The following is a 16,338-nucleotide window of genomic DNA, read 5'->3' as shown; positions in this document are numbered from 1 at the left end:
CTGGAACGTGTGACCCCTGCCCTTGGTCACCGTCACCCCAGGCGCAGCCCGACTGCTCCAGGGACCAGGTTGCACGTGGATTGCTGTTGACCGAGACCCTGACCTCCCCCCAGAAACGTGTGCGTGTCCACACACAGGTAGGCGTGGACCCGTCTGGCTGAGTGACCCGCGCTCCGTCTCAAGGGGAAGAGTCTCACCAAACCGACGGCAGCCCAGGCCAGGCCCCGGCCCTGGGTCGTCACGGCCCATGCCGCGTCTGCAGACCACCACCCTTCACAGGAACCTGCGTGCAGGCTCTGGTGGGCGAGCGCAGAGCCCGGGACCAACAACAAGAGGGACCAACAACAAGAGGGAACGTGCCTGGAGTGGAGGAGGGGAGGAAGGGGCAGGACTAGAGCCCCTGGGGGTCCGAGCCCTCGATGGCCTCCGAGAGTCTGGCCACAACCCGGGTCAGGGCCCTGTTCTCAGCCTGCAGCTGCTCGTTCATCTGCTTCAAGGTCTGAATCTGTTTTAGCTGGTGGAGGTTCTGCAGAGTGAGACACGAGGGACAGACAGGCAGACAGAGACAAGACGGACCAGAGGAGAGAAAAGTGGGACAAAGAAATCACGTTGACGTTTTGTTTCTGTTTTTAGTTCGCATGCAAGAAAGGAGAGAGGCCAGAGGAATGGTGGGGGTGGGGGGGGCGGGGGGTGGGGGGCGGGGCCGAGGTCTGGCTGTGCGGAGGCGGGGCCGGCCCGGGGCGCCCGGAGCTTCTCCCAAGTCCAGCTGCTGCCCTGCTCTCCCCTCCTCTCCTCCTCCCCCCACACTTGGCCCCCTACTCCCACTTGTTTTCTTTCTGCGTCTTTCTATTACCTCATTTATTTTTCATTTTAAAAAATGGAACGAGGCAAAGAAGAGAGGGCCTGCTGTTGACGTGTTTTCTGTGGGAGGTGCACCTACAGAAGGCCCTCTGCCTTTCCTGGAAGCATCATCACCAGGCCTCCTCTGCTGCCCGGACGCCTGTTCCAGGATCAAGAACTGCCCGCCTGCCCCCACCTGCTCCGGGAGGGTATGCACCAGGGAACCCATGGCAGACTATACTGTCTCTGCCCGGGTCACAAAGAGGCTGGGAGCTACTTAAAGCTGCCACAGACAGCCTCCGCCGTGGAATCACAGCTCTGCACAAAGGTGGAGGGCGTCGTGTCCAACGAAAATGGACCGGTGACCGATACCCTTGCCAGTCCAGCTGTTAGCATGTGTCCGTGTTGCACACGGAACAGAACAACCCGCCCAAAGCCATTCTTCCCGATCCCTGTGTCCCACGAAGGATCTAAAGCCGGCAATAAACGGAGTCCTATCCAGGCCTGCTTCCTGTCACTAGTCCTTCCTAAGAGTTCCCTGACCCTGGCCCTGAGGCCACCAGCTCTGGGAGAGAGAACGCGGTTTTGTCATGCGAACGGGGCTTCACAGACGGAGATGACAATCCTGTGGGCTGCGGTGACTACAGACAGGTCGCCGGGCACCAGAGGAAGTCTCTCCTGCCCACGTGGACAGAAGGACAGAAATGAAAGACGGGAGGAGGTATAGCTGTTTGGGAGTGAAAGCAGCAAGAAAATGCAAGGCAGCATGAAGACGAAAACAGTGAAAAGGAAAAACAAGCAGAGACAAACGGCTGCCTCTCTCTCCCCACAGAGGGAGAATCGCCACCTTGGGAAAAGGAGGTCAGCCACACAGTTCTGAGCAGCCTGGAGCGGCCGGGAGAGGACAGAGGGGGTCCCGGTGCAGCCTGCGGGACCCAATTTAAGAACCAACGGAGAGTCCCTGGCTCTCACCCTTTTTTGGGGTTGATGCTGGACCAAAGCTTTGAATGCAGCCATGGTCCTTACATGAAGCGGTCCTTGCCTCCTGGGGGATAACGATAAACTATGAGGACGATTCCTGTGAACCTGTGAGCACAGGCAGGTTGAGGGGGAAGAACGTGGCCATAAAGGCAGGAAGCTGCCGTAGGCGCGAGGCTGAGAACAAGGCGTGGTGGGGAGGCGGTGGGAGGGCACAGAGCAGGGTGGCCGGCCGGGGAGGCTGCCAGGGCAAGGAAAACGAAGAATCCAAGAGCAATCTCATGGGGGATTGGCTGCCAGGCTCCTCCCGTGCGAGGGCCTGGGGGAAGGGGAGGAGGCGTGGGAGGAGGCCGCCATGGGAAAGCTCTGCGGCCTGACGCAGGCATGCTGACCTGCACGCCCGGAGAGGCTGGCACGCAACCCCGCTCCAGCCCAGCCCGCGTGCGCGTCTCCTGGGGAGGGTCCATAAACGCCTACCTTCCCAAGTAAAGGCCACAAAGGCGCAGCCTGCGTCGCCACCACGCAGCCCCACACCCCGCGGGCGAGCCCATCTCACGGTTCCCAGAGCCGGGGAACAGGCCTGAGTCCCTTTCTGTCCCTGAGCTCCCCCGGACTCCTCAGGGTTCACTGGAGGTCACCCCCTGCTCCCTGCGGACCACGCCCGGAGGATCTGAGCATCTGTACAAACTGAACAGGGTCCACTCGCCCTCAGCTCAACTGGGCCCCGGGTGTGACCGAGCATACGCGCGTGTCCCCACAGACTGCCGTCTGCGAGAAGAGCCTGAAAGCTGACCAAGCATCCCCTGAACCCCTGCAGGCCAGCACACCAATTTGACGATGCTTGCGTCTGTACGTCTGGAGTCTCTGTCCCCAAAGAGGGTCCAGGCGCAAACACCCTAAGGTCGGCTGGCGGGCGGCTGGCACGTCCCCCCCAGTCCCCGGGGGGAGCGGGGCTGTCTGCTCACTTGGCCGGGCTGCGAGCTGAGCGAACGTGCTCAGGGCTGAGCCGGCAGGAGCTTCTCCCCCAGGGGCCTGCGACTGGCACTGCAGAACAAGGGCAGCTGACTCATGAAGAAATCTTTTAACTGAAAGAAGATTGGCTTTCAATCAGTATACCTACTGGTCTGGGGCCTAGATGGTCATGGCCAGGCTCCGCCTGAATTTGAGGTGGGCCGGCACACGACCCAGGGCTGAGCCGGGCACGAGCTTCCGTGTACCTGATCTCCATCGAGGAAACAAAAGGACTCATGACCTCGTTCATGAAATCTCAGCCCGAGAGGCTGATGAGACAGAGAGAAAGACGCACCTGCCCCAGCCCACGGCCCCAAGGGTGCCTGGCGCGTCTGTACTCAGAGCGGAAATCAGGGGTTGGGGGGAACCCAGCTGCTCCCCTTCGGCTTGTGATCCGGCCCTCGTGTGGGGCTGAATGGGTGGGAAAGAAAGCGCCTCCCGGCTGGATACGAGGCGGCCTGGGCCCTCAAGGACCCTACAAGGTAACAGCTCGGGCCTTAACTACGCTCCTGATCAGCGTCTGGGCCATTTCTTAATGAGCATCCTGTTAGCTGCCAACAGATAGTATAACGCAAGGGCTTCAAAAATGGAGGAGCCCCTGCACAACCGTGAGCCGTGGACCTGCCACAGACCTGTTCAGCCTGCGAACGTGCTCTGAGCGGCAGGTGAGGTGGGTCTGGAGAAACCAGCAGCTATTTTTGCTCCTGGCTGTTCTCGAGACGCAGGCGGCACCGCGTGGCACTGCGTGCGGGCGTCCCGGCGCGTCCGGGATGGAGCGCGTGGAGCGCGCACAGGGCTTGCCCCTCCCTCGTGCAGCAGCCACGCAGACCAACAGGATGCCGGGCATTTGACCTTGCTGAGCCCGGAGCAACTTTTTTCAGTAAAGAACCAACCTTCTCAGGCCATGGGAGCAATAAACGTCTCTCCCGGAGGGCTCCTGGCCTGAGGGCTCTGCTCACACTCCCGGGAGCCAGAGGCACGTGTTTCACGGGTGAAGATCCGCCAAGAGAGGAAAGCAGCCAAGCGGCACCCGGCCACCGTGGCGCGGCCCCACGCGCTGCAGCCCCAAGGCCCGGGTCCCATGCACTCCCACAGCTCCTTCCCTCTCCCCCTCCCCTGGGCAGCGCGAGTGCGGCTCCCAGGACTCGCTGCCCGGATGGTGACCGTCCACTGAGGGCTGATGGAGGGCGTGGTGGCCACAGGTCCCGGGGAGGGAGATGTGGCTGAATATTCCAGGGGCAAGGGCGGGGCAGGAGACCAACAGGAGAATCAGCCTGCCCTCCACGGAGGAGTGGCTCCACCTGCGTGCCTTCCCGGCTCCCACTTCCCAGGCTCTCCCCCGGGGCCAGGAGCTGGGAACCCGGCGTCAGCCTTTCACCCATCCCTCCCTCGGGGTGAAGCTGCTGCTGAGGAAACCTTACAAGTTCCGCTCAGGTCTGCCTCCAGCCTGCTGGACGACATCCCCTTACACCGAAGGCCATGTCTGTCCCCAGAGAGGCTGTGAGGGGCCCCAGGGGCGCCGGGTGAGCCGAGAGCCAGGCTAGGGGCCGCGCACAGGCTCACCTCGTCCCCTCCATGCCCGCATCCCTCACGAGCTGCCCGTGACCCGCCCCGCAGGCCTGGGTGCAGGCGCACAGCAGGCGCGCTTCTCCATACCTTCATCTCCTCCTCCATCTCCGACATCTTCCGCTCCAAGGCTCGCCTCTCCTGTTCAACACAACGAAACTGCTGAACGTCGGACAGATTTGGAAAGCAGTCAAAACCCTGCCCCCCACCCCACCCCCAACTTATCCGGACCCCAGAGCCATGGGAATAAAACTTAAAACTCAGCCGCTTTCCAAATTAAACACCATCAGGGGAGATGGGAACCCATTATACGCCCAGGGTCGAGTCAAAGCTAGGGTTCATCAATAAATCTAAGTTTTCCCAACCCGAGAATGTCAGCCCCCAGAAAGATACTCTGAGTGTGGTCAGGAGGGGTCAGCAGCTGACCCAGAGCCATCCCACCTCGGTCAGAGCCAGCAGACTGTCTGCTCTTAGGGTTGGAGTCCTAAGACCTCAACCTGGGGCAGAGGGTCCTGCTGAAGCTCCCCTTCTGTCCAAAGGGACGGGAAGGGTCCAGAGGCCTGGGCTACACGCCGTGGCAGGCGAGCCTGTGCGGTTCCGCTTTCCCAGGGCGACGCGGACGACCCCCTGAGGACCCTCCCGCCCTGAGCTCTGAGGAGGCAGAAGCACCAGCGACCAAACTGCTATCCAGTCAGACAGAGAGAACGAGGCGCCCCCTGGGATGGGACGTGCAGGCTCCCGCCTCCTTCTGACGGTGTCCTCCCCCCCCACGCACACGCACCCGCTTCTCCATCTCCAGCACCGACGACCGGTCGGCCGTCTTGTCTTGTTTCTGCTGGTGCAAACGGAAGGAACACATTGTTACTGGAGCGTCTCAGGGCCAGAGGGCCCGTCTAGTCCAGCCCCACCCGACGCCGGGACATATGGCCCAACCCACAGGTCCTGATGTCACAGAGACGAAGTCGCCGCACTTCCGAGTTCACAGAATCCCCGCCGGGCGTGGAGGCGGCAGCAGTGCTCCCAGAAGTGTAACATGGTCACAAGTGCAAAGGCGTTACCACACACACACCCCCCCCACATACACACACAACATATATACACACCACACACACACAAATACATATACACACCACACACACACATATACACACCACACATACACACATAATATATATACACACAACACATACACACACACCACACACACCCCCTTCACACACAACATATACACACACACAGACACAATACATATACACCACACACACACAAAACATATATATACACAACACATACACACACAATACATATACACACCACACACACACATAATATATATACACACCACACACACAAATACATATACACACCACACACACATATACACACCACACACACACACCACACATACACACATAATATATATACACACAACACATACACACACAATACATATACACAACACACACACATACACACCACACATACACACATAATATATACACACACACACAATACATATACACACCACACACAAAAACATATATATACACAACACATACACACACAATACATATACACACCACACACACACCCTTCACACACAACATATACACAGACACACAATACATATACACACCACACACAACACACACAATACATCCACACACAACACATACAAACACAAATACACACACCACATATACATACTATATATATACACACCACACACACACAATACATATTTATACACATATACATTCACCACATACACACACACCACACACACACTACATATATATACACCCACACCCACATCCATACACACCCCTCACAATACATATACACATACACCACATACACACAGACCACACAATACACACATATAAACACACACACACACACTTCAAGGCCTACCATCTTCTCCCACCTCACCGCCCCTCCCTCCCCTCTTTCTGGAATCTCAGGCCCAGAGGAAATGAAAGTGCCTTTTCTCCTGTAAAAGCCTGAGCGCCAGGCGCTCTTCTGAGCGACCCCTTCCCACTCTGCTCCTTCTGCTTTGGGGACCGAGGCTGTGATTTTCAAGGAGCACGGGCTGCCAGAGCCTCTCAGGGGTCCATTCATGGGACCTGCCCTGCTTTGAACAGAACTCAGAACTTTTACTGTTTTACACACTGGGCTTCCAGATAAGATTAGAACTTTATTCTGGATCATCGTCTACTTTTAAGATAATTTTTGCAGAGGGGCTAAAAACATTTAGCCGCCACAGCTACAAAGTAGAAAACAGCTTTAGGGAACGACTCTTAAACAGGGCAGGGAAATGACCCCTGAGTCCCTTTTGGGCAGAATTTCTTACAGTCAATAGACAGTTAATGATGACAGAGTGACTACTTTTATGCCTAGTACCAGGCATGGAAACATTTAATAAGTACAGAAATTACGCTGGTCTTACCGAGGAGGTTTCTTTTTCAAAAAATTAAGGACTAGCCAGAACTGGCAGTAAATTGGGATTTCTGGCTCCTGTCCTGGGCTCTCACCGTCTGCTCTGAAGGTCACAGCCGCGGCCTGTCTGCACCACAAGCCTCTCTTCCCTAAGCCTGAGCAGCGTAGAAGCTGTGCCGATTTCACTACTTGGTTCACCTACACAAAGAGAACTTAACTAGTTCACTTCGACAAAGAACTAATTTTGTTTTGCTCTGTTTTAACCCTAACCCCTCAGAGTTAGGGTGGACCTCTCATGGGAACACGCCGTGTGTGCACGTGGTACCTGTTTGCACACGGATGTGTGGGGTCGACAGGCCTCCCCTCCACTGTCCTGCCAACAGTCCAATATTGGTAAAGAGCAGAGGCTTGGTTTGTAGCACCACCGTTTCTTCTGAATTTCAGTAACTTGTATTTGGCAAAACTCAGTATATTCCAACACACCCAGCAGAGCAGTTGGCTAGAAAGTCAATGCTCTTCCCCAGCGACTAAAAGGCTGAGTTTATTTTCAACGCCCTCTGTGCAATCAGTGTCCCTGGCTCACGACTCCAAAGCCGAGACCCCAAAGCTCAAAGGATGCACTGTTGGGGCTTCTGCAGAGGAGGGAGCGGGGGTGGGCGGGGCCGTGGCTGCTTGCAGGATGCCCCCCGCCGAGACCAGCACAGTCAGCCCGTGCCGGTTCAGGACGAAGTTGGCCCCGGCCGCCGCAACCACGCGGGGCCCTTCCACGATGACAATGACGGGCAGCTCCCAGGACAGGCCCGCTCTGTGCTGGCCGAGCCCTTCAGGAAAGCGCGGCCCCTCGAGCGCCAGCACCCCTGCCTGCCCGGGGGTGTTGGGAGGGCACTGCCCCGAGCCCCACATGCTCACTGTCGTCGATCCCAGCGTTTTCGTCTCTGCTTTTGGATCCCACCCTGGGGCAGAATCGACAGCCAGCTCTGGTCTTCATCTGAGCTTCCCAGTAACAGTCCAAATTCTCATCCCCAGGCCTCCAGGCGGCTTCCTGCTGACCCAGCAATAACCCAAGACAGGGCTCGCGCCAGCCTTCAGTGAGGGTCTATCTCCCTGGTGATGCGTGCACCACCCGCTATGTGTCACTAATTAAACCAGGCCTGGCAGCGAGAGGAAGAGCTTTATCTGGCTCCTTGTTCTGTCACAGGTGCTGCAGGACAGAACCCAACGTCCCAACGACACCTTCATCCTGGGTTTGCTGTGACCAAACCACGACCGACAAGGCAGGAGGCACACACTGCCCAAGACCAAGCCCTGACGCTGGCCCACACTCTCCGCTAAGAAATGAGCAGATAACCCGTAAGAGTAATTACCAGCACTCGGGCGCCAGGAATGGTCCACTGGACCATCAATTTCCAATTTTAAGTTCAATGTGGTTTGAACCCCACCCAAACGAAATCTCTGAGGAGGGCTGACCGGACTACCTCGCCCCCCTCCCCCCTCCCCCTCCTCACCTGGGCCATCTTCTCAAGCTTGGATTTCACGTCTGCCAGCTCGAGCTGGGCCTCCCGAAGTTTTGTCTTCAGTTTCTGGTTTTCGGTCAGGGCGCTCTCGTAGAGCTGGGGGAGGGAGAAGAGGGAGTCAGGTCCCCACCCTGTGGGCGGAGCAGGAAGACAGAAGGGCCCAGGGACACAGGATATTCAGCCAAGGGCTCTGGCTCTCCTGCTGCTGGAACCGTGAGGTCCTCGGTGCTGAACACAAAGAATGATGCTCCACTGTCAACAGTGTCGACCCCCAGGAGGTAGGGGTGGGGGTGTTAACCCCCAGGAGGTAGGGGTGGGGCGGGGAAGTCTGTCCACTACCTCCAGCAGGGAGGGCAGTCACGTGGCTTAAAGACGTGGTTCCCACACAAAAGAGGCTTCCTTTTGGAGCCGCCCTCCTGTGTATCCGTTTTAGCCAAGTTCTGTTCAACCAAACAAACATTTTCTTAACAAAAAAAGTTTTTTCCTGGCATCTCAAGCACTTGAAAGGGAAGGTTTTTGAGCCGGCCCCTGGAGCTGGGTTCTCTCCCCCAAGAACCAAAGGAAACGAACCGTAAAATGACGGAAATCCCCCAAAACCAGACTGTTATTATTTACCATTGCCAAGAAGTATCTGGTTGATGTTCACAGGACCTCATTAAAAGCACGTGTTTGTTAAAAATATCAGAGTCCATCAAGTGATTCTCTGGGCCCAGGCAACCAGCATTACTCTTATTTCCCTTTCTGCAATTCTTAACCCGTACATTTTCCCTACACCTCTAAATATCTGATTTAGGTGCATTTTTACTGCACTGAAAGCAATACGTGAAGGGGTCTTCATTTAGCTGGTTGAGAGGGGTAAACGTGCTGGCCGTTAGCATCTGTCGCTGGAGCACCTTCCCTCCCGCCTCTCAGCAAGGAAGAGGCGGGAGGGTCGAGTGGGGGGGACCCGGGAGCCCCCACCTTTCTGTAGTCCCTGCTGCTGTCCTCCCCCGCGCGGCTGCTCAGGGTGGCCAGGCGGGCCTCGCGGGCCTCCCGGCGGGCTCTGGCCGAGGCCCGCTCGCTGCTGGCGTCACTGCCTCCCAGTTCCAACCTGTGGGAGACACAGGAAAGGTACAAGTGGCTTCCGAGAACGAAAAGGTGGCGGGAGGTGATGCTTAAGGGCAGTGGGCACCTCTCCTAAGATGCGCTTGAGGGCTCTGGCCAGAACAGGCCCCGGCCTCCCCGCCTGCCGAGGGCACTGCTCGGGGAAGGAGGCCAGCACCCACCCAGGACGGAGCTGACTCGGGAGGTCGGTGGTGTGGCTGTGTGCCGATGGCAATCGCAGAGCTTCTCAAATTAGCTTAGGGCCGAACAGCTTCCCTCAAGAGCGTGCTTTTAAATGCAGAAGTTTCTGGGATCTCAGTGGCTCTTAGAAAATGATTCCAATGAAGTGCCAACGAGCCAGAAACACATGGGCCTGGAGCTGCAAGCAGGGGTGGGTGAGGATGGCAACCGGGGCTCAGCAGGCCGGCTGGACCCCCAGAGGTGTCGGGAGGCGCCTCCCGGTGCCGGGACAGCTCGCGTTCCACCCTCTCCTCTGGACGCCACACCTGTGACAGGACTTCATGTCTCGTAGCAACTGCACTTTTGGGGCGGACGGTGGCTTCGTTCCAGTACTGACTGGTCCATGAGTGGAAGGGCCTCTCAGCTGACCTCCTGCTTAAGTGGACGGACGACTCTCACCCTGATCCTTCACACTGGTTCCTATTTTCCTGGGACTTTGCTCTTTCCAAGCTAAAAGGCGGCCCACGGAAGGGCCACGTGCAGACCAGTCCTCCAGGGCTCTACCCCTGAACCGGGGCAGTGTGAAGAGTCCCGGCTGTGGAGCTTCCGCCCGCGTTCCTGTCCGGCGGGAGCCACGCGGGGGTGGGGGTGGGGGTGGGGGTGGGTGGACTAGGTACCAGAAGAGGCAGAGCAGGGGTGGGGGGCAAAGCTGCTGATGACACCAAGTGCTGCCTTTTCCTCACAGAGATGCTCAGTCCTACAACATTTTCTACTACATTCTTCTCCTTCTTATAGTTAAAAAATCTTTTGTAGGGCTTCCCTGGTGGCGCAGTGGTTGAGAATCTGCCTGCCAATGCAGGGGACATGGGTTCGAGCCCTGGTCTGGGAAGATCCCACATGCCGTGGAGCAGCTAGGCCCATGAGCCACAACTACTGAGCCTGCGCGTCTGGAGCCTGTGCTCCGCAACAAGAGAGGCCGCGATGGTGAGAGGCCCGCGCACCGCGATGAAGAGTGGCCCCCGCTTGCCGCAACTAGAGAAAGCCCTCGCACAGAAACGAAGACCCAACACAGCCAAAAATAAATAAATAAATAAATAAATAAATAAAATAAAAACAAAACAAAACAAACAAACAATCTTTTGTAAATAGAAATCTCTTAATTGACTTTCCTGATTGCAAAAGCAATACATGCGTGTTGAACAGTTTAAGTATTGGAACTAAAGTGTCTAAAATAGAAAGTGAAAGTCACCCCACGGTCCTGCCCAAGGAACAATCTCTACCAACAGTTCAGTTCATATCCTTGCAGGATGTTAAACATGGATGTCAAAATAAATATTTCTGTAAATAAAACCAGAGAATACCTTCTGTGGTCCGACTCCCCCTCCTCTCCCCTACACCTACGCACTCACGACTGCAGGCATCTCACCATGTAAGGAAAAACACAACTGCCTCATTAAAAAAAAAAAAAAGACTGCGTAGCCTTCCACTGTATGGCTGTATGAGAGTTTAATCCTCTATTGATAGACACATATTGTTTTAAATTTTTTAGCTACCATAAATAATGCTACAATGAGACTTGCCTGTAAATCTTAGTGTATTTGTTATTTTCTTAGGATAAAATCTTAGCAGTGGAACTGTATGGTCAAGAGATAAATAATATTTTAAATGCAGATATATATGTTACCATACTGCCCTCTAGAGAGGTTTAAAGCTTTTCAATCCAATAGGAGAAATATCTTATTGTTGTTAATTTTAATGCTTTAAAATCATTATGGAGGTTCAATATCTTTGATTATTTACCTTAGTTTTTGAAGGGCCTATTCATAGCCTTTGTTAATCTTTGCCTCATTATATTGCAGGAGCATCCTACATATACTGGGGCTTTTAAAACTATCTAACATAGGTTGCAAAAAATGTTTTTCCCCACTTTACTTTTTGTCTCTTTTAATAGCAGAGATTTTAAATTTTATGCTATTAGAATGATTCCCCACTGCGTTGGAAAGTCATACATGACTTTTGGGGGCTGTCGACTGTGTTCTAGAATCTCACTGTTTTAATTGCTACAGTTTTATAGCATATTTTGAAGTCTGCAGGGAAATTTATTTTCACAAATGGCCATTATAATGTAACAGAGTTTACAAGAAATTAACTATAGCAAAATGCCACTCTCCACCAATTTTGCAAAACGAATTTTCTGCTGGGTTAGTTGGAAATTATATTTATTCTAAGCTGGTGCTTGGTGAGAGGGCAAGCAAAGGAAGAATACACGCAAGTTTGTAAATTTTAAAATACATTAATAAGGTAGAACCAACTCAATTATTAAACAAATTATGAAACTCATTTGCCCTATGGTATCCTGTAACTACATCTTCCCAATCTCTTCTTAATTTCGTCATCAGAGGAACAGTGGAAAATGAGAGATTCAAACACTGGCTCCACATTCTCTATTATTTTAATTAATTAATTTAATTAATTTTTTTGGCTGCCTTGGGTCTTTGTTGCTGAACCCAAGCTTTTCTCTAGTTGCAGCGAGCAGAGGCTACTCTTCGCTGCAGTAGTTGTGGCTCACGGGCTCTAGAGTGCAGGCTCAGTAGCTGTGGCTCACGGGCTCTAGAAGGCAGGCTCAGTAGCTGTGGCTCACGGGCTCTAGGCGCGCAGGCTCAGTAGCTGTGGCTCACGGGCTCTAGGCGCGCAGGCTCAGTAGTTGTGGCTCACGGGCTCTAGAGTGCAGGCTCAGTAGTTGTGGCACACGGGCTCTAGAGCACGGGCTCAGTAGCTGTGGCTCACGGGCTCTAGAAGGCAGGCTCAGTAGTTGTGGCTCACGGGCTCTAGAAGGCAGGCTCAGTAGTTGTGGCACACGAGCTCAGTAGTTGTGGCTCACGGGCTCTAGAGCACAGGCTCAGTAGTTGTGGTGCACGGGCTTAGTTGCTCCGCGGCATGTGGGATCTTCCCGGACCAGGGCTCGAACCCGTGTCCCCTGCGTTGGCAGGAGGATTCTTAACCACTGCGCCACCCCAGAAGTCCCAGTCTCTATTATTTTATTTTATTCTTCAGGAAGAACAATTTTGTACCCTTAGGTACTAGGTGAAAAATTACAGAGGATCATTCCCCAAACTCTGATATGCTTAACTTTTCAGCAATTGCAAAACAGGTCTTTGGTTCACTGGATAAACTATTCCTGGGCCCCATGTGGGTACAGGGAACAGTGTCAGGTTCCCTGAACCAGCCGGTCAGGTTGGCCTCTCCTCTGCCCTGAGTGCCCTTCTGTACTTCCATCCTGGTCCTGAGACTGTCTGTCCAGTCATCTGTACGCTACTCGAAGGTGAGGACACTAATGTCTCCCTAGCCCTGGCTGGGGGGAGCGGGCACGGTGCTTCGGGAACCAACATGGAGGTGGGATGCAGCGTGACTGGACAGAGGGGCCTGTGCGGGGGCCGAAGGGAGCCACTGTGACTGTGGGGCAGTGGAAACGAGACGGGAGGATGGAGAGAGGCTGTTAGACTAGGCAAAGCCGTGTGCAACCACACATGCGTCTACTCACGAGTGTGAGGCAGGCAAGGTCTTACCTAGAAAGTCGTTCATGCTGGAGAAAGAAGAGACAAACAAAAAAATCAGCATTAGAAAGGGACTGACATTTATTATTTCCGTTTACAAATGTTCTCTTCAAATCAGACGTCTCAGCTTCACGGCTGAAGACAGGGGTGCAGCCTCACAGTGTAAGAAAAGGCTCCTCAGCTAAGCGCCCACGCCTGTGCCCACAACTTGCGAGACTTGAGGCTTTGGGAGCACATCTCATTAAACTGGAGTCCAGCAACGTGTGAAGTGATCACCCGCCCTGCCACCTACCAAGCCGTCCTGTGTCCCAGGACTGCCTGGGCCTGTGTGACAGGCTGCCTCTCTGGGTCTCAGCGTCCATTCTACCCATCTCCCTCCACTCACACCCTCGGCCCTGCCCGTGTGAACACGGTATCCATGGCTGTGACGGTCAGGACGGTCCCCACTTCCTCCCAGGTCCCTAGTGAAGGGAGAGGAGAGTGGCGGGGGGGGGGGGGGAAGGCCCACCCCCGTCCCTAGGATGGTGGTAAAAAAACGAAAAGAGTAACAAAGTACTGAGATCTCAGAAGAAAGGAGTTTACAGATTTGACCTCTGAGCTCGGTTACCTATGGTTACCTACGGTTGCTGCAAACAACAATGATTATGCCTGTTTTACATTTATTTTTAATCACAGATGACCTTTACCCTCTATCTCCACTTTTTTATAAAAAGAACTGAGGCCAAAAAAACCCTCAATTGATTTAAATGTATTTTTTTTTCCTCCTTTGAGGTGTTAAAGAATAACGAAATCCTCAAGGGCAGACAAAAGGAGGAAGACGAGAAACCAGGCCCGATTACCTTAGCAGGAGCAGCAACCCCTGCTCGTCTGGGCGTCGCCTGGGGACACTGCTCTGCTGAAGGTCACACCACGTGACGGCCCCACATACCGCGCCCTGAAGCCGTCCGGGGGGCAGAGCACCAGCACTGCTGGCTGGAGGGACCGACCAGGCAACCTCACTGCAAGGTGGCTTTTCCCCGTGGACTTCTGTCTTGAACCGGGGCTTCCATTCATCAATTCTCTCGTGGGCTTTTCCAAAACGTCCTCAGCCTAACCTCAGTCTGGGAGGTTCTCTCTCCACAGGCCTAGAGCTGGGCCTTCTTCCACAAATTGTAAAAAGTCCCCCAGGTGACCCATCATGCAGCCCAGGTTAAGCACCACTTAACCATGGGCTTTTTAAGGTGAAGACGTGTCCCATCTGAGGTGGAGGAATCGGTAAGAGACCGTGCGCTGTATCTGTAACGTTCTCCTACACTGGAATCGGGCACCCTAAAACGTGTGAGTCTGGGATTCAGGAATTCTCCTGTCTCACATTTATAATATCCCATACTATCAATCACTGCTTTTACCAACATTAACTAAGGGTTGTTTTTCTGTGAAGACTTTTGTCAAAAAAGAAACTAAACTTCAGCCACGTCTCAAGAATTACTTAATATATAAAAACGCTTCCAGTGTGCTCAGTGGCACTGAGGTTTCCCCGGTGGCCATGCCCACCTGCCAGCTCTGTGCTGAGAGCTGGCCTTGGTGGTGCCCGGGGGACGCGGGGGGCATTCACAGCCCAGGGGGACTGCCCAATGGGACACGCCCCAGACCCGTGAGTAACTGAGGCCGAACTCCGTCCCAGGCAACGCCAGGGGCCCTACCGAACTGAAGGCCCGCTGAGAGCAGGGCCCGTAGGGGAGGCCCCGAGGAGGGGCAGCAGAGAAGCCGCGTGCCAGAAGCTGTGTGACAGCAGCGCCGACGGGCCCGTCTGAGCAGCGCGGGGCAGACGGGGAGGAGGGGCGACAGAGAACAGTGCCGAGTCCGGGGGCCGCTTCCCGACAGAAGTGGACGAGAAGATGATGCTTGGGAAACGCGCACACACACACACACACACGTTCAAGGTCTCCCTGCGCCCCCCTCCCTGCGGCCTGGCCACCGGCTCACTGCCAGTGACGCCCTCAGGGCCTGCACTGCTCACCAAACACCCAGCCAACAGCTCAGGCTTTGGGAAGGGGCCTGCCGGCCTCAGCATCGGCTGGGCCTGGGCACCGGTCTCTGTTCTGACATCTAGACCCGTGACGACTCAACGCCCTGCCAGCTCCCCCTCACTATGCAGCTGTAAACGCACCACACTGGCTGCTGCTGGTTAGAGCAGCAAGTTAACTCAGGACCTGGGAGACCGGGGCAGGGGCGGGCCTGGGGGACTGAGCTCACAGGCGCCGACCGTCCACTCTCTTGCGGCTTCTGGGCAGAATGGCCTTTCTCACGCTCCATCGCCCCCATGGGAGAGCCTCTGTGAGCCTCCCACGCCCTCCCCCAGGCACGGAGAACGGCCCCTTTACAACCTCGCCAGCTTGCCCCACGCCTTGGTCGTCTTCTCCCACAGAATCCCAAGCACACCTGTGCCCAGCGCGCAGACGGGGGCCTGACCACGTGACCGACAGACGCGTCTGTTTACCGACTCGGTGGTGCCCAAACTGTGGGATCTCACTTGAGGGCGTTGTAACATCCTCCCTGTAAGAACGTGATTTGTGGGGTGAGATTTTACTACAACTCCAGCTTTCAGTCTGCTGTGCAGACGCTGGCAGTTGCCTCTCTAGTGAAGAAAGTTCTTCCTTTCATTAAGGCAGGGAAATTCGGCTTCTCCCAGGCCTCATTCTGAGCCATTTTGTAGTATCAAAGCATACGACTCATCTCCACTGACCGACTCCTATCAGAGCGCCGGGTAACTAACCCTTCCCACTCGGGATGGCCTGGAAGTACTGCGGAGCCGCTGACGCCCTGTCATCGCACCAGCCCAAGTTCTCAGACACAGGGCAGCGTCGCATGCGGTGACACTGAGTGGCCTCCACTGAGGAAGCTGATGCAAGATACATACAGGCAAAAACTTAAAGACACAGAAAATAGGTTAGCACTGCCACGCAGCAATCAGAAGAAGCCCACGGGGTCCCGGCACGCCCTCCCCGGAGGCCAGCCTGGAGGGCGGTGTGTCCTACGGGGGCTGCCCAAGAGCGGCACTCCTATTTCTACCTGCCAGGGGTAACTGAAAGCAAATAGCACAGTCTGTTGTTCGTTGTACTTTTCAGGCATGTAAGATGTGTGTTATCAAGTTCTTTGGGATGAACTTTCATCAGGTGTGGTGACGAGTAGAC

At 54.9% G+C, this 16,338-nt stretch overlaps 1 protein-coding gene across 7 annotated transcripts in view; it reads right to left on the bottom strand.

Moving 5' to 3' along the window:
- Positions 1–16,338, bottom strand: part of PPP1R12B (protein phosphatase 1 regulatory subunit 12B) — a 204,967-nt gene that overhangs the window by 8,823 nt on the left and 179,806 nt on the right. For 5 of the 7 annotated variants that reach the window (XM_059943491.1, XM_059943504.1, XM_059943513.1 and 2 more), the window contains 6 exons: positions 13,178–13,194; positions 9,309–9,438; positions 8,340–8,444; positions 5,177–5,230; positions 4,486–4,536; positions 361–526 (listed from right to left, as the gene is read on the bottom strand). In XM_059943491.1, coding sequence (XP_059799474.1) covers positions 392–526; positions 4,486–4,536; positions 5,177–5,230; positions 8,340–8,444; positions 9,309–9,438; positions 13,178–13,194 — 492 coding nt within the window. In that variant the 3' untranslated portion in view covers positions 361–391. The remainder of the gene's footprint in view (positions 1–360; positions 527–4,485; positions 4,537–5,176; positions 5,231–8,339; positions 8,445–9,308; positions 9,439–13,177; positions 13,195–16,338) is intronic. The other 2 variants (XM_059943495.1, XM_059943500.1) reach the window with 2 other exon arrangements.

The sequence above is a fragment of the Balaenoptera ricei genome, chromosome 1 (genome assembly GCF_028023285.1).
Source record: "Balaenoptera ricei isolate mBalRic1 chromosome 1, mBalRic1.hap2, whole genome shotgun sequence".
Lineage (NCBI taxonomy): Eukaryota > Metazoa > Chordata > Mammalia > Artiodactyla > Balaenopteridae > Balaenoptera > Balaenoptera ricei.
The sequence above is the reverse complement of the archived record's forward strand: the minus strand, read 5'-3'. Positions and strand labels throughout refer to the sequence as shown.